This window comes from Hyperoodon ampullatus, assembly GCF_949752795.1.
Source record: "Hyperoodon ampullatus genome assembly, chromosome: 6".
Classification (NCBI taxonomy): Eukaryota; Metazoa; Chordata; class Mammalia; order Artiodactyla; family Ziphiidae; genus Hyperoodon; species Hyperoodon ampullatus.
In genome coordinates this window covers 13,888,361-13,907,977 of record NC_136919.1, presented here as the reverse complement: position 1 = coordinate 13,907,977, position 19,617 = coordinate 13,888,361, and the positions used below count along the sequence as shown (strand labels likewise).

At 50.5% G+C, this 19,617-nt stretch overlaps 1 protein-coding gene across 1 annotated transcript; it reads right to left on the bottom strand.

The window, feature by feature from the left end:
- Positions 1-214: 214 nt before the first annotated feature.
- TRAF1 (TNF receptor associated factor 1) lies at positions 215-19,139 on the bottom strand (the record flags this gene model as incomplete). The annotated part of the gene is given in 9 exon segments (XM_079707246.1): positions 215-433; positions 2,504-2,652; positions 4,638-4,815; positions 6,299-6,709; positions 7,209-7,274; positions 16,977-17,061; positions 18,132-18,199; positions 18,201-18,207; positions 19,000-19,139. Coding segments are annotated over 9 exon segments (1,323 nt in total).
- Positions 19,140-19,617: the final 478 nt, after the last annotated feature.

The following is a 19,617-nucleotide window of genomic DNA, read 5'->3' as shown; positions in this document are numbered from 1 at the left end:
TGCCTTTGTGGGCCCAGTCCAAGGTCCTGCCACACTAAGGTGATAGCTAGCCACGGTCAATCTGTCAGCTCGGCTCACATCATGCCAGCCGCGGCCCATCACGGTGCCTTGGGATCTTGGGCACCAAGGGCAGGACCTCAGTCATCTTGCTGAACCCCCGTCTGAGTGGGTGCTCCCTCGGGACCCGGGTGCGGCTTGCTCGGCCCCTCCTGCCCTAAGCGTTTGTCTCCACGATGCACTTGAGGAACATGGTGTCGTCCTTCACGTAGGCATGCTTGGGTGACTGCAGCTTGTTGAGGGGGAAGAAGAGCGGGCAGCCGCTGGCCACATTGGTTTCGCTCTGGGGCCGCTGGAAGGATGCTGAGTTCAGGTCGGGCCGGAAGGCGTCGATGGCGTGCTCACGGTTGTTCTGGTCGAGCAGCATGAAAGTGACCTGCGGGGCGGGGGCCGGTGGGAGGTCAGGGGCAGGGTCTGTGCCTGTCACCCGTGCAGCCCCTCTAACCCTGAGCTCACACGGATCAGGAGTCAAAGAAACACGTAAGGACCACACATGGCGTACAGGAAGAGCCCGGAAACGGAAGCACCTGGTACGTGAGCAGGCTTCAGCGGTGTCCCATGATTAGAGCTCAGGTGTTCTAACAGGAAGGGGGAATTCAGATGCCACTGCCAGTGGCTGTTGGGGGCTAAAGGGGGGACTAAGCCGGGACAAAGAGGCTGGACTCCATAACCCAAGATGTCCCTTCCTGCACTGAGATGTCTGCCTGATCCTTCAAACACAGCTGGACCCTCCCAGGCAAGAGCAGACAAGCCTTCCACTGAGCGGATGGCAATCAACACTCTGAAACACGAACCCAGCTTCTGGTCTGTACAGGGGCCCTATGTGCCTCCGAGAAGCCAACGATCTCAAAGTGACACACAGCCTCCTCCCTGGCACACGTCACTGAAATGCCCATCGCCCACGGCAGCAGTTCTCAAACTTGGCTGCACTTTAGAATTCCCTGGGAAGGTTTGAAAATTCCCGATGCTCAGGCCTCACCATCTATGGTAGTGAGACCCAGTCATTAGTATTTTGAAAATCCCCCCAGCACATATGGGAACCACTGACCTTCTGACTCATAGCCAGACCACTGTGGCACTACCGCTTCCACCCCACCCGCTTGACCTATCTTCCTCCACCCCAGCTGAGGTGTGGAGTCCACACCCTCCCCTTCCCTCCCCCACTCCCTTGCTGCCACCATTCACCTGCGGGGAATCCCTGCCACAGTCCCACCTCCGGTGGCCCTTTTAAGCATTTTTAACAAACTTTATTTTTCAGAGCAATTTTAGGTGCACAGCAAAATTGAATGGACAACGCAGAGATTTCCAAGTACATATCCCCACACGACCTCCTACACTGTCAACATCCACACCAAAGCGGTACATTTGCTACAGTTGATGAACCTATGTTGATGCATCATATTCACCCAAAGTCCCTAGTTTAAGGTTCATTCTTAGCATTGTACATTCTATGGGTTTGGACAAATGTATAAGGATGTGAATCTTATCATTATAATATCATTCAGAGTATTTACACTGCCCTAAAAACCCTCTGCGTTCCACCTATTCATCTCTCCTCCCCTCCATGAAATCCTGGCAACCACTGATCTTTTTACTATCTCCACAGTTTTGCCTTTTCCAGAATGTCATATAATTGGAATCATACAGTATCTAGCTTTTTCAGATGGGCTTCTTTCACTCAGTAATATGCATTTAAGCTTCCTCCATATCTTTTCATGGCTTGGTAGCTTATTTCTTTACAGCACAGAATAATATTCCATTGTCTAGATTTACCAGAGCTTATTTATCCATTCACCTACTGAGGGACATCTTGGCTGCTTCCAAGTTTTGGCGATTATGAATAAAGTTGCTGTAAATATCTGTCTGCAGGGGTTTTGTGTGGATGTAAGTTTTCAACGCATTTGGGTAAATACCAAGGAGTCTGATTTTCTGGGTCACATGATACAAGTATGTTTAATTTTGTAAGAAACCGCCAAACTATCTTCCAAAGTGGCTTTACCATTTTATAGTCCCACCAGCAGTGAGTGAGAGTTCCTGTTGCACCACATCCTTGCCAACACTGGGTGTTGTCAGCGTTTGGGATTTTGGCCATTTTAAAAGGTGTGCAGTGGCATCTGCCTCCTCCTTCCCTTTTTCTGACAATGCTGTCAGTTCAGGCTATCCCCACAGGACCTCCTCCAAGAAGTTTGCCTTATTCAGCCACCAAGTGAACTTCATCTCTACATGTCTTCCAGGGTCGCTGGTCCAAACACTTTAGCTCCTAGACTCAGAATGCAGCAAAGAGCCTTGGCTACTAGATGTGAACTCAGGCTCTTGTTTTATGAGGGGAAACTGACAGCACGGAGGGCAAAGGAACTGCCGAGGTCACACAGGCAAGTTCATGGCTAAATCAGGACCAGGACCGAAGTTTCCTCCACCCCACCCCCACTGTCCCCCAGGCCCATACCTTGTTCCGGAAAGGCCACGGCAGCAGAGCATCATACTCCCCTCTCATGATCACGATGAAGAGGGACATGTGGGTCCTCTTCCCCGTCCCGTCCCCATTCAGGTAGAGCCGCAGGCACAACTTGTATCCGTACTTGGCAGTGTAGAAAGCTGAAATGAGGAAGACAGAGTCAGCGCCGAGGCAGCTGGAGAGTGCTGGACTTTGCAGGTGAGGAAACTGGGACTGGCAGTTAGGCATGCCCAAGTCATGGCTCAAAACTACAAAACTGGGACTTCCCTGGTGGCACGGTGGTTAAGAATCTGCCTGCCAATGCAGGGGACACAGTTTTGACCCCTGGTCCGGGAAAACCCCACATGCCGCGGAGCAACTAAGCCTGTGCGCCACAACTACTGAGCCTGAGCTCTAAAGCCCACGAGCCACAACTACTGAGCCCGCACACCACAACTACTGAAGCCTGCGTGCCTAGAGCCCATGTTCCGCAACAAGAGAAGCCACCGCAATGAAAATCTCGCGCACCGCAACGAAGACCCAATGCAGCCAAAAAATAAAAACAAAAAAATGAAATCTGGGGATGGAGCTCAGCGTTCTTCTCCGTTATAGAGCATCAAATCTTGGAGATCATCTGGCCTGGTGGCTGTCAAAGGCCATCAGAATCACAGATTGCCCCTGGAGCTTCTGACTCAGTAGTGCTGGGGTGAGGACTGAGAACTGGCATTTCTAACAGGGGATAGAGATGCTGCTGGCCCTGGGATCATGCTTCTGATTTAACCAACCTGCATTCTGTAGTCGGGAACCCAAGCCCAGCAAGGGGAAGTGGCTGGCCACAGTGTCACAGTGTACTGGGGGCAGAGACAGAATTAGGGGCCAGGCCTCCTACCTCCCAACACGGACTTCTTTCTGCTGCCCTAGGCCAAGGGGCTGGGGTCTCCTGGAGGCTGGGAGAGAGTGCGGCGGCTCACAGTGCTGCCGGCCACCGCTGGCAAAGGCCCCCAGGATGAATCATCCCCTGGTGATTAGGCCCAGGGGCCTGTGGGCTCTCTCCCTGGGCAGCTGAAAGAGCCATCCGAGTGTGGGTTCCAGTAGCCGTCACCATGAGGGCCCTTCTGGGAGGGGCTGAACGGGGACAGGGTGTGGAGGGCGTGCGGGAAGGAGTGGGGGAGGGACAGGCTGACAGTCTGACTCATCTGTGCCCCTTGTGTTTTGGTAGAACAGGAAGCCAGAGACACTGCTTGCTTTTTCCCTCTCTGGAGAGAAGCCAGGACAAAAAAGCTTACGTGTAGGAGGCGAGGCCACCCCCTGAAGGGGCTGTCCCTGTTCCTGAGGAAAGGGGGCTGGCTTTGGGACCCAGCCTGCTCTGTGGTGTGGGGCAAGCTCCCATGCCCCTCTGAATCCCAGCACTGTTGACCTTGGGTGTGTCAGAGGAGCAGATGGCCAGGAAAGGCCTGAGGCTGGAGCAGGTGTGAGTGGTGGTTAAAACTGCCATTGGCAGAAATCCTCCTTAACAACGACCCACCCGTTTACTTAGAGGCACACGAGTGAGGCCAGGGGAAAAGCACACAGATCGGAGCACAAATATACACATTGTTACATAGACAGCTATCAGTTAATTAAGAGAAACAACAGCCCAGTAACTGTCTACTTGATGCAAGACATCATGCCAGGCCCAGGGGCCCCAGAAATGACTAAGAACTGCCCCAGTTTACACAACACTCAATCACGAGCTCCCCACAGTGGTACACAGGAGTTCTCCACTTGTCTTATTTCAGACCACTGGGGTCTCTGAGGGCAGGGCCCCATGGTATTTACCTGTGAAAGTCACCCTGGGCTTCCCTCGCATCTACACAAACTTTGGTTCACAGCACACTCTCTTTCACAACAGATACCCACACAACGTAGATCATTTTATTCCTAGTTGCAGACCGAGACGGATGTCCAGGTATGCCTGGTGCAAACAGCCCCTGATCCACGCGGCTGAGCGGGGAGGGGCCTACTACCTCTGCGGGCCTGGTATGGACAGGGACCTGAATGAACGCTGGCCTAACTGGACACAGCCCGCCTGTCAGAGCGGAACACCCACCCACCCACCCCCACCCGCCTCCCCCAGCTGGTGTCTGTACCCCCGGGGAGGCCTTACCTGGGGAGAAGAGGCTGACGGTCCTGCCGCAGGCTGACTCATGGCACCGCCTGGTGACACTGGTGACCTTCCATAGGAAGGTGCCGTCGTAGGAGGCCTCTTCCATGAGGCGGAAGCTCTGCTCTAGCTTGCTCAGGGCCTGGTCTTTCTGGGCCAAGGTCTGCTGCAGCTCCACCACCTGGGGCGGGGAAGCCCATTCAGCCAGGAGCACCAGAACCCAGCTTGGCGGTGGGATGGGGACAGCGGGATGTAGAGACAGAGCTGCCCCTGAATTTGCTTTCCTTGCCTCCCTCAGCCATGTGCATTTGCCTTTGTATATGCTGTCCCTCCTGCCTGGGATTCCTTTCCCTTCCTTGTCCACTGGCCAACTCCTGTTCGTCCATCAGGAGCCTGGCTCACAGACTTCTTCCTCTGCGAAACACTTAACCACTGCCCTAGCTCAGCTGGTTTCTCTCTTTCATTTTCGATCTTATAGAGGCTTTACAACCATCTGAGATAAATTTTTCTGCCTTTCCAACAGGATAGATGGTCTCCCCTATCAACAGCTGGGTCCATGCTCATTTTATCTGTGTCCATGCCTTGCACAGTGCCTGGCACGTAAGAGTAGAGCCAGGAAATTTGTTAATGAACTGAAGACACAGTCACTGCCCTCGGGGAGGCCATCACCTTCCAACTGGGGCAAGAGTTACATAAATAAATCCTTTACTTCGCCACTCAAACCCAGTGCCTGGCTCTTCTGGTAGGTTCCTCAACTGACATTTGAAAGAATACAAATTTATTCTTGGCTGTACTCAGGTAGGGAAGTCAGGAATGGAAGTGAGTGTCCTTAAAGAAAATTGAATCCCTAATTTTATGGATGGGAAAGTTGCAGTCCTGTGACTTGCTCAGATCTATACAGCAAGTTAATGGTGGACCTGGAACTAAAATCCAGGCCTAACTCAACATGAGACGGTGAAGTAATGTTGCTGCCCGCCCCCCCCAAAAAGCAACATTAACATTGTGACTGGTTATATTAAGAAAAGTATAAGCTCTGGAACAAAGGAGGGGACAGTCTGGCACAACCAAGAACTGTCAGAGAGGTGCATTATCTGGTGGTTTGGGACCACCACTCTGAGTGTGTGGAATCCTTTAGAGGCTGAGCCAGAACATATGAGGACAGCATGAAACAATGTGCTCTGATGAAGTGTTGAAGGCACTGGGGGTGTTTAGCCTAAAGAAGGAAACAATCAGGATATTATTACTGACTGCTCATCTCTGAAGGGCTTCCATGGGGGCTAGAAGTCAGATGTTTTGGGGGCCCCGAGGGGCAGGGAAGACACAGGAGGCTGATTTTAGTTAAGTATGAGGGAGAACTTTCTAGCGGTGCAAAACGTCCAGCTGTGGAATGAGATGCTTGGGGTGGGAATAGTCTATTGCAGAAGTTCAAGCAAAGGAAAGGAAGCACTGGACGGGGGAGTTTGACCTTGACTACAACTCCTGACTCGGTCCTCTTCCTAGAAGGTTTTGGGATTCAGAAGAGATATTTTTGGAGGAGGAGTGACTGGTCTGTGCAGGGAGAATACTTAGGAGGAAGGCTGGTCCTCTGCTCTGGAGACAAGATGGGGCGGCGGGTGTGTGTGTGCCTGAGCTGCCTTGGGGGTAAACGTGCCTCCCATGCTCACCCTCCGTTCCAAGTTCAGGATGTGCTCGCGGTCCAGCCGGCTCTGGTGGATGGAGGCGGCCAGGGCCAGGTGGGAGGCCTCCACCTCCTTGTTGAGGACGGCGACAATGTTCTCAAACACGCACAGCTTCCCCTCCAGCTCAGTCAGGAGCTTCTCCTTCATGAAGTGCTGCAGGGCCAGCTCCTCCTGGCTCTCGGAGCAGGGGGCCCGGTAGCAGTCCACCTCTAGGTCCCCAGCTGCCTCCACAGCCCCCTGCAGCTGCAGGTCTGACAGATTCTGCTCCAGGGCCATGGGTCCGGACCCCAGGCCAGAGCCCAGCTGGGCCTTCCACTGTTTCATGAACCCTAACAGCAGGTTCAGGTGGGTGGCCTGGGAGGTGACCTCATGCTCCTGCATGAACTTTGGGCCCCCCTGCCAAGAGAGTGGAGCTGATCAGTGAAAACAGAGGGGGAGGGAGGACCAGGGAGCAGTGGAGACTCCTGCCACCAAAGGCTGCCAAGGGAAGTCATATCCATTCACCCGGCCAAGGGAAGTGTACAGCAAGAGGGATTTGGAGAAGGACCCTGGCATCAGACATACCCATGGTGAGCTGTGTCCATCCCAGCCTCCAGAGCAACAATTCTGCCATGGCCTTGAGCACACTGATGATTCAGGACCATGGAGAGAAGCAAAGGGGTTTTTGGGGGTGCGGGCGGTGGTCTTTTTTGTGATGCTACAATGCCCAGGTGAGACATTAAGAAGAACGCCCCTGAGTACGAAGATGATTTACCAGTGATTTTGTTGCTCGGGAAAGTCATGTAAGGTACATCCAGAGGCGTAGCTTGATGTTGTGGGAACATCCCGGAGGGGCTGAGTGGGAAGGTCTGAGACTGTAGTGTACAGACCTCCTCTCTCACACTCAGATGCTTACCTTGAAGGAGCAGCCAACACCTGCAAAGGGACACCCAACTCCAGCCTCAGCCACCTCAGGGTGATCCTGGAAATAAGAACCATGTCACTGGATGTTATGGGGGTCCCAGTGGCACTGGGGCTCTCTGCAAAGCACCAGCATCCACCAGGCATGAGCTGGGCTAGGCCACAAAACTTTGCACATGCTGTTCCTTCTGCTTCAGCCGTCCTGTAACCCTCCTTCAGAACAAGAGCAGGGCCCCTGCTGTGATCCTGGGAAGCGCTGCCACCTCTCCTGAGGGTACATGTTCCACTCAGCCCTGTAATCATCATTTACTTTTTGGTTGCCCCCACTGGTCTGGGGGCTCGGTGAGGGCCCCTAACAAGCAACTTGACAATACTGTTAACCTATGTATAAGTCTGAGGAGTTTACAAAATGCTTTCATAGTCATAATTCTTCCTAGGGCCCCTAACAACACTTGGGGGTAGCAGGGTCGGTTTTTTGTTCGCATTTGATTGATGAAGAAACTGAAGCTCACAGAGGGGCAGGGATTTACTCAAGGAGGAACAGCTAGGAAGCAGCACACCTCCAGGGATCTTCCTACCCCATATCTCTATCTCTTATCAAGAGTAAGCCCAGGGCTTCCCTGGTGGCGCAGTGGTTGGGAGTCCACCTGCCGATGCAGGGGACGCGGGTTTGTGCCCCGGTCCGGGAGGATCCTGTGTGCCGCGGAGCGGCAGGGCCCGTGAGCCATGGCCGCTGGGCCTGCGTGTCCGGAGCCTGTGCTCTGCAACAGGAGAGGCCACAGCAGTGAGAGGCCCGCGTACCACAAAAAAAAAAAAAAAAAAAAAGTGTAAGCCCAGGAGAGACTGGGAGAACATTTTTTCCTAGACATAGACCTGGAAAGGGCTTATATCCAGAATATATAAAGAACTCTTACAATTCAATAAGACAAACAACCTAATACAAAATGGGTAAAATACTGAACAGATACTTCACAAAATGAGATATACAACTGACAAGCCTATGTAAAGATGTTCAACATCACCGGTCATCAGAGAAACGCAAATTGTAACGAAATGCCACTGTCCACTCACCAAATGGCTAAAATTTACAAAGAACGATAATATCGAGCTTTGGTGAGGATGTGGAGGAACTGAAACACTCATAGGTTGCTAGTGGGAATGCAAAATGGTACAACCGCTTTGGGAAAATCTGTGGAAGTATCTCATAAAGTTAAATCGTACTTACAAAGTAACTTACTTACAGACCGTGCCTATCAAGTTATCGGACAACCCACACATTCCACTCCTAGGAATTTACCCAAGAGAAAGTGAAAATATGTCCGGGTGTATGTAAATTTTCACGGCAGCTTTACTCATAATAGGCCCACACTGGCAGCAATCCAAGTATCCATCAACTGGTGGATGGATGAACAAAGTGTGGTATATCCATACTCCAGGACACTACTCAGCAGTCAGATGGACTAAATGACTAATATGTGCAATAACATGGAGGGACCTCAAAACATGCTAAATGAAAAGAGTCAAACACCAAAGACTACATACTAGGATTCTATTCTTACAAGATTCTAGAAAAGGCAAAACTATAGTGACAGAAAATAGACCAGTGGCTTCCTGGGCTGCAGCTGGGGGAGACTGACTAAACAAGGGCACAAGGAAGCTTTTTCTGGTGCAGAATCATTCACCCTCCTGACTGCAGGTCACACGACTGTATACATTTCCCGGCATTCATCAATCTGTACACTTAAAATGAGTGAATTTTATTACATGTAAATAATATCTTGATTTTCCAAGAGCTTTGTTGTTGTTTTTAAGAATAACCTCATGGGGTGATGTGAAGGGAGATTTGGATGAAAGGACGGGAGGACAGAGGTCTTTTGGGCTGAGCAAATACAAAGCCACACTAGTTATTATTCTCTAAAAGTAAAATAAGTGAGAGCTGTGGGCTTAATGAGTACAGTTGGATTGGGACACAGAGCACAGCCCAGCAAAAGGCCACCCCCCACTTTGCCCCATTGCCCCGGGCTTCAAGCACAAGTTACTCCCAATAAAGAATAGAAAACAGATGTTTTACTGGGGAGGGGTGGGTAGCCTTGTCAGGGAGACTGCAATGGCTTTGGAAAGTGCCCTGTGATGCAGCCTCTCCCAGCAGGTAGCTTCCCAACATGAGGGAAGGATGGAGGGCCTGAGGCCAGTGAGGAACCTGGCGAATGCACGAGGGGTCATCTCTCAGGCCCTGAAACTCCCTACGAGCCCATGATTCAAATCCTCTGCAGTTTCTAACGGTATATGCTTGAAGTGAGAGTCAGAGGGAGGTAAAAAGTGAAAGTGATAAAACTAACGGTGGGAGTCCAGAATCGCCCACAGGTGGAGGGGCACGTGTTCCTTTGGCAGCTGAGCCCTGTGGTGCTGTGTCTGTGCAATGAAAGCCCATGCAGGCTGGCAAGTGCTACATGGGTGGAGCGGGCATCCTTATTACCGTGTACAATGGGAGTGGGCTGGGACCAGCCTCTCACATCTGGCAGAGGAGGGGAAGGGGGTAACTTGAGAGGCCGCTGGTGGCCAGCCAGGCTGCCCAGAGTCCCACCATCAGTCACACAGTCTCTCATTCCTTGGGGTGCTTTCCAGGGTTAAGGGGGTGGGCTCTGGAGCCAGCCTGTCGGGGTGCAAAGTGCATCTCTGTCACTTCACACACTAGCTGTGTGGCCCTGGGAGAGTTATTAACTTCTCTATGTCTCAGTTTCCCAGTCTGCAAAATGAGGATAATAACAGAACTCCCGCTTATAGAGTTATGGTGAGGATTAAATGCCACAATACATGTAAATTCTGACATGACTGACCTATCGTGCTATAACAAAATACCACAAGCTTATTGGCTTAAAACAACCCCCATTGCGACTTCCCTGGTGGCACAGTGGTTAAGACTCTGCGCTCCCAATGCAGGGAGGCTGGGTTTGATCCCTGGCCAGGGAACTAGATCCCACATGCATGCCGCAACTAAGGAGCCCACCCACGTACTGCAACTAAGGAGCCAGTGAGCCACAGCTAAGGAACCCGTGAGCCGCAACTAAGACCTGGCGCAACCAAATAAATAAACAAACAACAACAAAAAGCCAACCCACATTTTTTGGGTTGGCCAAAAAGTTCATTCTGGTTTTTCATGTCATGGAAAGGCCCGAACGAACTTTTTGGCCAGCCCAATATTATCTCACAGACCTGGAGATCAGAAGTCTGAAAAGCGAGCAGGATCGTGCCCCTTATGGAGGTCCAAGGTGAGCACCTGTTTTCTTGTTTTTCCAGCTTCTGGAGGCCGCCTGCATTCCTTGGCTCAGGGTCCCTCCCTCCATATTAAAAGCTAGCAGTAGAGCATCTTCCAATCTCGCTCTGATTCTGATTCTCTTGTCTCCCTCTTTTGGGGACCCTTGTGATAACAATAGGCTCACCAAATAAGCCAGTGTCATCTCCCCATCACAAGATCCTTAATTTAATCACATCTGCAAAGTCCCTTTTGCCATTGTTATGGGCTGAGTAGTGTCTCCCCACCCCAAATTCATATGGGGAAGTCCTAGCCCCCATGAACATGACTGTATTTGGAGACAGAGTCTTTAAAAGAGGTAATTAAGTTAAAATGAGGTCATTAGGGGGGCTTCCCTGGTGGCGCAGTGGTTGAGAATCTGCCTGCCAATGCAGGGGACACGGGTTCGAGCCCTGGTCTGGGAAGATCCCACATGACGCGGAGCAACTAGGCCTGTGAGCCATAATTACTGAGCCTGCGCGTCTGGAGCCTGTGCTCCACAACAAGAGAGGCCGCGATAGTGAGAGGCCCGCGCACCACGATGAAGAGTGGCCCCCACTTGCCGCAACTAGAGAAAGCCCTCACACAGAAACGAAGACCCAACACAGCCATAAATAAATAAATAAATAAATAAAAATTTATTTAAAAAAAATGAGGTTAGGGTGAGCCCTATTCCAATATGACTGGTGTCCTTATAAGAAGAGAAAATTAGGACACAGACATCCAGAGGGAAGATGATGGGGAGATGCTGGGAGAAGAGGGCATCCACAAGCCAAGGAGAGAGGCCTCAGAAGAAACCAACTCTGTCTAGAACTTCTTGCCTCCAGAACTGTGAGAAAACAGATTTCTGTTGTTCACACCACCCAGTCTGTGGTACTTAGTTACGGCAGCCCGAGCAGACTAATAGAGCCACGTGAGGTGACATATTCACAGGTTCCGGGGATTAACGTGTGGACATCTTTGGGGAGCAACATTCTGCCTGACACAGCGCTCAATAAATGTTACCCATGATTAGTAGTAGTAGTACTATTATTAGCAAAATTATTCCTATGGATTAAGCACTGCCCTTGGGACATCTTTTTCCTTTTGCTAATGGCTGTCACATACACGCATCTCATTTAATCCTCCCATCTCAAACTCTTAATAACTAATTCTGTAAAACCCTGTTTTCCCACTGGATTTCCTTGGGGGTGGGTAGGGGTAAGGAACATCCCTAAATGCATTTGTACTTATACAGGACCAAAGCATTTTTGCAGGTTACCTCATAGGATCCTTACAATAATCCTCTGAGGCAGGCAGGGGGGGATTAGTTTCACCTTAATACATGGTGGGAAACCTGGGCGAGCATCTTGCTCCACGGCACACCAAGCTTGCACATGTGACAAGCCGACTGAATCCGGGTCTCCTGTCCCCCAGTTACGAGCCCTTCCGGGCTTGCTGCTCTCTCCACACCCGCGTGAGCATGGCCCCATCAGATCTCCCAGGGCCACGAGGAGGAGTCGGGGCTTTGAGGTTCTGCCTCTCTCGTGTAGGTGAGGAAGCTGAAGCTCAGAGCTGGCCGGTGACTTGCAGGATGCAAGCTTGGGGTGAGGCTGTGGCAGAGGCCAGGGGCCAGGAATCTACATCCAGGGTCCTTCCTCCTCACCAGGAGTCCTCACCTTGACTAAAGGGTAGCCTCATCTGAAGCCCAGGGACCAAGGGGACTGGAGAGGGAAGGGGCTGGGGTGGCAGAGGAAGAACGGGGCATCTGTCCTGAGCCAAGCCTGTGCCTGTCTGGTGCCACAGGAGGCCCCTGTGTGAGCGGTCTCATTGCTTGCAAACTGCTAAAAATAAAATTCACAGTGGAATTTCCTCTGAGGAGGAAACAGAGAAAACAAAATCCCAGCCCTGAGGGAACACTTGTCCTCTGTCCACGTCCGAGAAGTCTGGGGGTGTGTGGTGTTCCCAGCTTCCCTGCTTACCCAGGCCCTTTGTGACGGGGTCAGCAGAGAGCTCCATCAGAGGGCCCCCACTTGGGGACCTGGGGGCCTCCAAGAATGTGAGTGTCAAGAGGGTGCCGGGAGCATGAGAGCTGCCTCCGTGAAGCTACTGCACAGAGCGGAGGGTCTGCAATGTGCCAGGCACTTCCCACGCTGCTGTGCTGGGCACTGAGGCTGGCCAAGGTCTTGGATGCCTGGAGGGGCTGTTTTTGCTTGGGTCTCAGCTAGTGCTGAGGGGGAGGCACTCTACAGTGACAGGGTGGACTCGGTCCACTCGCCAGTTCCTGCCCACCTCTGTACCTGAGTCAGTTTCCTTTCTGGCAACCTCTGCTTGGCTCGACTGCCACCTCCTCCAGGAAGTCCTGCCTGATTCCCCTAGTTGAAAGTAGTCTTGCCCATTCCTGTTTCCACAGCATTTGGTGGATTCCAGCACTTAAGGCTGACTGTGTATTTAAACCTGTGTAAAACATTTGGGGGTGATCCACCATCTGGAGGCAGCAGAGAGGAGATGTCAGCAGCCTAAGGGGCAGGAGTGGGAGCCTGGCTCTGCCTCCCCTTTGCTGTATGACTGGTGCAGGCACACCTCTTCACTGCACCTCGATATATTACCCACTGGTGAAATAGGGGTATCACCACTGCCCATGACACAGGATGTCACGGGATCGATAAGGTTACAGATGCAATCGTCAAGCTCAGAAGTGTAAGGGGGTTCATTTCCAGGCATTACATTTCAAAGGACACAGATATGCACAGAGGCTGAGGACAGACTCAAGAGGGACGTGGTCAACGTCCTTCCACAGACTCAGGACTGCCTCAGGGGACAGGAGGCTAACTGACTTACTTTTTGTGGCCCCAAGGGAGACAGACTTCAGCTCAGTACAAACAAAGAGGAAAATGGTACAACAGTTAGTTCCCCATGGTGGAAGTGGTGCTTTCGTGCAGTAATGAGTTCCCCGTCACTGGAAGGACACAAAGCCACTTGGCAGGAATCCAGTACAGAACGGAAAATGGACTAGACAGCTTGACCTCCTATCATTTTCTGATTCTAGAATAATTTAAGGCGCTCTTGTAAGCCACTGGCAGCAGATGCCAGCTTGCTTTTGACCTTCCTGAGTGACCTCAGAGGGAAGAGAGTGAGAGAAACAATCCCATTCACAGGGTCTCAGGCAGACAGAATTGACTGCTATTTCCCAGCCACCGGGTCGTCCCCTACTTCATTGTCACTTCTGTAGGAAGGTCATTCTAGGCAAGAACCAAGTCTCTAACCAGGTCAACAGTTATCCTTTAATACCTGCTTCTTACATGAGCTAATCGGTCTAGGGCTTTGAGCACTTCTTAGAGAGACATTAATGAAGTCAGAGGAGGGGGACAAACTGATAAGCAGATGGCATGGAAAGTGTTGCAAGAATGGGCACCTTGGGGCTTAGCTCAGCTGGTCTCCGGCCTGGCCTGTCCACCGCACCTTCACTTCCCAGGTTTCTCCAGATGCACAAACTGCAGAATCACCACGTATGCAAAGTGTTGATTTATAATCAGCTGCTTTCCTTTGGTCAAAAGTCCCCCCAAAGTTCCCATTGGGTCAGAAGCTGAAGGAGTCCCTGGTCTTTCCACTTGTGGCTTTGCGCAGGTGTCAGACCACTGGCTCACGCCACCCCCCAGCTTTCCACTGGGGGTGTACCCTCCTCCCACTCTGTAGCCTGTTCCAGTGCCTGTAATTCCATCGTAAGAGTCACTTCATTTGGTTTAAGGCAGCAAGTTTCAAACTGTGCTCTGCAGGGCCCTAGGAATCCCCAGTGTCTCTGAGGGGCTGGGACAGGAGAAGGAAGTGGGGTAACCAAAAGGACAGGGCTCCAGGCTCCCCTTTAATCAGAACGCTTCTACCTTCATCTGATTTCACATTAACAAAGATGAAAAAATTAAGACTACTGGGTTGAGAGATCTTAAAATATCTCATCTTTATGTTATCTAAGATTTGTACAATGAATCTGTATTCATTTTGTTGAGAGGCAAGAATAAAACACGTCAAAACAATAGTCCTGATGCCTTCAGACAGGCAGGTGCCTTAGAAAGCATCTAGCCCATGTCCTCTCTTTCGAGGGTGGAGTACAAAGATGCTCAAATAGGGAGGCTTGGAAATTTATTCCATGGGTGTTAATCCTATTAGCTCGTAACCACATTGTAGAGTAGAAAGTTCTGGGGAAATGCACTGGATCCTTACTATTATTCCCTTGAGGACCTGCAGGGGGAGAGGGTTGCTGACAAGAAGACAGGAAAGCCCTCAAAAAGACAAATACCGTATGCTAACACATATATATGGAATTTAAGGAAAAAAAAAAAGTCATGAAGAACCTAGGGGTAAAACAGGAATAAAGACACAGACCTACTTGAGAGTGGACTTGAGGATATGGGGAGGGGGAAGGGTAAGCTGTGACAAAGTGAGAAAGTGGCATGGACATATATACACTACCAAACGTAAGGTAGATAGCTAGTGGGAAGCAGCTGCATAGCACAGGAAGATCAGCTCGGTGGTTTGTGACCGACTGAAGGGGTGGGATAGGGAGGGTGGGAGGGAGGGAGACGCAAGAGGGAAGGGATATGGGAACAGATGTATATGTATAACTGATTCACTTTGTTATAAAGCAGAAACTAATACACCATTGTGAAGCAATTATACTCCAATAAAGTTGTAAAAAAAAAAACAAAACAGCTCTGGTGGGACAGGAAATTCCTCCAACTCTCCGCAGGAGAGGGGCCAGAGCGGAGAAGGGGTAAGAAGGTGTGGAGACCTGCCTGCCTCTGGTTCCACAGCGGGAGGGAGAGCCGCCCTGTCAGCCACTGACTGGCAGTGGGACATTGCAGGTGCTGGAAAGACCCTGCACAGTCAACCTGGCATCTTCATTTTACAGGTGGAGACAGGGGAGTCATCTCAGCCATGCACTGAATTATAGAGCCATCCTCAGACACCAGGCTCCTGACCCCTGGGCCATGGTTCAGGCAAGGGTGGAGCTTTGGTTGAAAGGAGCCGGTGCCTCACAGTGTGGACAGTGCTGGTGGCCAAGTTGGCGAGACCCTGGTCACGAGGGAGCTTTGCAGTGAGACGCCCCTGTGGGTGTCGGGGCCCATGTGTAAGAGGGGGTTAGATTTACAGCAGGGATTCTTAAAGCTTTGGATTCACAGACCAATACCAGTTTGTTTGCTTTTTAAATTAGGAGATTAACATAAAGATTGCCATTTTAAAATTTTACTAAATAAAGGCTTTACCCCGAATTCTATCACCAATCACGATCATTTCCTTTATACAAAGACATGAATAGGAAGGGCATCATCTCAGAGTAAAGGTTGACTCTATAAATGGAAAGAATTTAGTTTTATAAGAAAAACTCATGACAATTTCCTTATATTTTTTTTATCATTTTTGTCATGAACTGGTGGGAATGGACCAGGGCTGGTAAACATGTGGGAACCTCTGGGCTGGACAGATGACCTGAGAGGGTTCTTCCCCAGCTCAGAAGAGCTGGGGTTCTAAACTGATGCCTGAGGGTATCTCTTTGTCCCCTCACACTACCAGAGTTGCATCTTATTCCTGGAAGCATGGTTTGGCAGAGCCAGAGAAGTGAGATGAGGATGGCCTGTCCCTGTCTGAGGGCAAACAGGGCCAGAAAGAACTGTCTAGGTCAAGAGTTGGCCAACTTTTCCTGTCAAGAGCCAGATCGTGAATATTTTGGGCTGTGAGGCCTCTGTTGCAACTCTTCACCTCTGCTGTTTTAGGACAGAAGTAGCTACAGGGACTTCCCTGGTAGCACAGTGGATAAAACTCTATGCTCCCAATGCAGCGGGCCCAGGTTCGATCCCTGGTCAGGGAACTAGATCCCACATACATGCCGCAACTAAGAGTTCGCATGCCACAACTCAGGAGCCTGCCTGCTGCAACTAAGACCCGGCACAACCAAATAAATATAAATAAATAAATAAATAAATAAATATTAGAAATAGAAAAGCAGCCACACACAAGGCATATATACATGAGTGAGTTGTGGCTGTGAACCAATATAACTTTTTTTAGGGACCTGGAAGTTTGAACGCCTTATAATTTTCATGTGTCACAAAATCTCATCCTCCTTTCAATTTTTAGAAACCTTTGAAGTGTAAAAACCATCCTTTGCTCGTAAGCTGTACAAACAGGCGGCAGGCTGAGTTGGGCCCACAGGCTGTGGTGTGTTGACCCCTGTCTAGATGCTGTTCTCACCCTGAGTCTGACCCCTGTCTAGATGCTGTTCTCACCCTGAGTCTGTCACAGGTTGGCCAGGTGGCTTGGGGCAAGTTGCTTCGCCACCGCGAGTGTCAGTCTCCTCACTGCTGACAAAAATGAATTCAGTCTAGACTCAGACAAGGAAGGAGCCATCTGGCAGGGACTAGGTGGGCAGATACCTACTTGGCCTCTTCCCCTGCCAACAGAAACAACTGACAGTCTTTCCTGGCAGTGCCAACTTACCTGCTCCTGAGACAGAAGGCTTCCAGGCCTTTCGGATGGTGTGTCATCCCCTTTGCATTTGGGACAGATCCGATCTTCACCATTCCTGGGGACACATGAACAAATGCCACTAAGTGAGGCATTCATGGCTCCATGGCACCAACCTCCATCCCCAGAGCTCCAAAAGCGTAGGCCTTGCCCAGTGTGGCAGCTGACACCAATGAGCACGCAGCTCCACAATCCCAGACCCAGCATTCCCAAACCAACGTTTTCCTGTAGTTTGCAGTGAGCTTCTCTGGCAGCCAAATCTGATCTGAACTGACTAGAGGCTATTAAAGCCCCTACTTATCCCACTTAGTGTGAATATTTATGTTTGCAGAAATATTCATTACTTAATTATAAGGTGCATCCCCAATCCCTGCTGGAAGAATTACATAGTAATGCACTGACTTGCTTTTCTAAAATCTGAAAAACTTCTGCATTCCAAACTACATCTGACCCCAGGGGTTCAGATAAAGGATTGTGGATGTGCAGCTATATTAGTTCTTCTCAGCTTCCTCTATTTTATTTTGGTCTCTTATTTTTAGTAATTACAGATGACCATGGCCTCTCAGAATAAGAAGGGACCTCCGAGAACACCTAGCCTGAGGTTCTTAACCAGGAGTGGGTGCCAGACTCTGAATGGAGTGACACATGGGCCTATGTGCTTTAGCAAAGCTCCCAAGCGATCTGATCCTCAATGAGAGCCACTGGTCAGGTCCATTTTACAGGAAGGAGAATGAGGCCTCAGAAGACGTATGGATCAACCAAGGTCGAGTGAGGCAGGGGCAGAGCTGGGCAGAGCTCTTCAGGCCTCAGGCCTGGATCCCTCTCCCGCCTCTGCCAGGATTTGGAAGAACAGCGAAGGAAGCCAAGAGACCCATTGCAAAAGCCTGAGATGAAGCCAGGATGGTAAAACCAGTCAAGCTTTTCTCCTCCCCCACACGTGCCCTTTTCACCACCACCTCTCCCCTCCTTCTCTCAGCCTCCTCCTTTGTGAAAGCACTGGAACTCCTCAAGCTTGCCTGAGAAGTTTCCCACCTTCTTAAACTGTAAAGTCCCAAACAAAGGTCATGCTGGGGGTGCACGGCAGTTTAAGAACACATCTGCCAGGAAACTGACCTGGGGCAAACTGACCTCATCTGTCCATTAGGCCTCATTGTCCTCATTTGTAAAATAGGGTAATAATAGTATCCACCTTTCCAAGGCTCTTCTGAAGACACAAGGAAAGAGGGCTTGGCACACAGTTGGTACATAATAGTTGCTTAAGGTGGGATACTGATGATCATATTGATGTCACACCTCTCTGAGTTATTTATATTTTAAATATAAACATACACATATTTTAATATATAATATACAATGTAAATTATATACGTATATTTTATAAACATGCAAAGTGTGTGCATTATATATAGATATTTATATGCAAATATATACATATTTTATATATACATACATAAATATATAATACATGAATATACTAGATATTTTTGTCCCCTTTAAAAGCATTCCCAGCAAACAATCTGAGGTGATGGGTGATATTGTGGAAGAAGATATATTTGTACAGCAGTTTGTCATTTACCAGGGAGTTTATATTCATTATTACAAGAATTTTTTGGAATGTTATTGACTGGGCCTTGTAACAATCCTGGGAGGTAGAAAATCACTTTACAGGCCTTTTACAGACAAGAAGGCTGAGTCTTCAAGACATCAAGCAATTTGCACAGGCCACACAGTAAGTAGCCCAGCTGGACCCAGAGGCTCTCCCCCTGACCCCATATGGCCTTCTGCTAAGGGAGCTGACGTTTTTCTGTGGCTACTTCTCCTTCCACCAACAGCCAGACGGGGCAGTGTCCGGGACCGCGAGGAACAGGTGTGGAAGCTGAGGCCAGAGAGGTGAAGTCACCTGCCCACAACCACGGTTCCTCTCACCCTTGCCTCCCGTGATGGGTCCCTCCCTGGCACCTCCTTCCCACCCGCCTCTTCTCCTCCGACCCCTCACCTCACGTTCTCAGAGAGACAGACGGCGCAGCAGAGGGGCCTGGGCTCTGGTGGGTCCTGGCAGACGGTGGGGGGGCACCCAAAGGGGAACTCGTTCTCATCGGGGGCCGGGCGGGGGCTGCTGGCCGAGCCAGAGGCCATCTCGGGGTCCCAGGCTGGCTGGTGGGGGGGCCCTGTTCAAGCTCCTCTGGGGAGGGGACCAGCTCCGTGGAGTCTGTGCTGGGAGAAGAGGTGAATGCTGGCCTCTCTGATGAGCAGGAGTCTGATGATTTTATCTTCTCGCTGGCTTGTGTGGTTCAACGTCACAGCTGAGTCACAGCAGGGATGAGACAGGAATTACCCTTTGTGGTGAAAAAAATCCCCTGGATGGTGACTGCAGGCTCTAGGAGTGTCCAGTCATTCTTTTGAGCAAGAGGGAGCAGAGGGCAAGTCAGAGAGAAAAAAGAACCATGTCACGGACTTTCAGGAACCACAGTTAGAGTTTCCCCTGTCGGAGGACCTCAGGCTGCCACTGGCTTCCTCCACTTCCTCCCCAGGGGAAAGGGGCAGAGAGAGCCCCAGTCGGTGACTTGTCTATGTTCCCTGGAACCTCCGAGCAGCCTAGGATACTCGGTGTGGG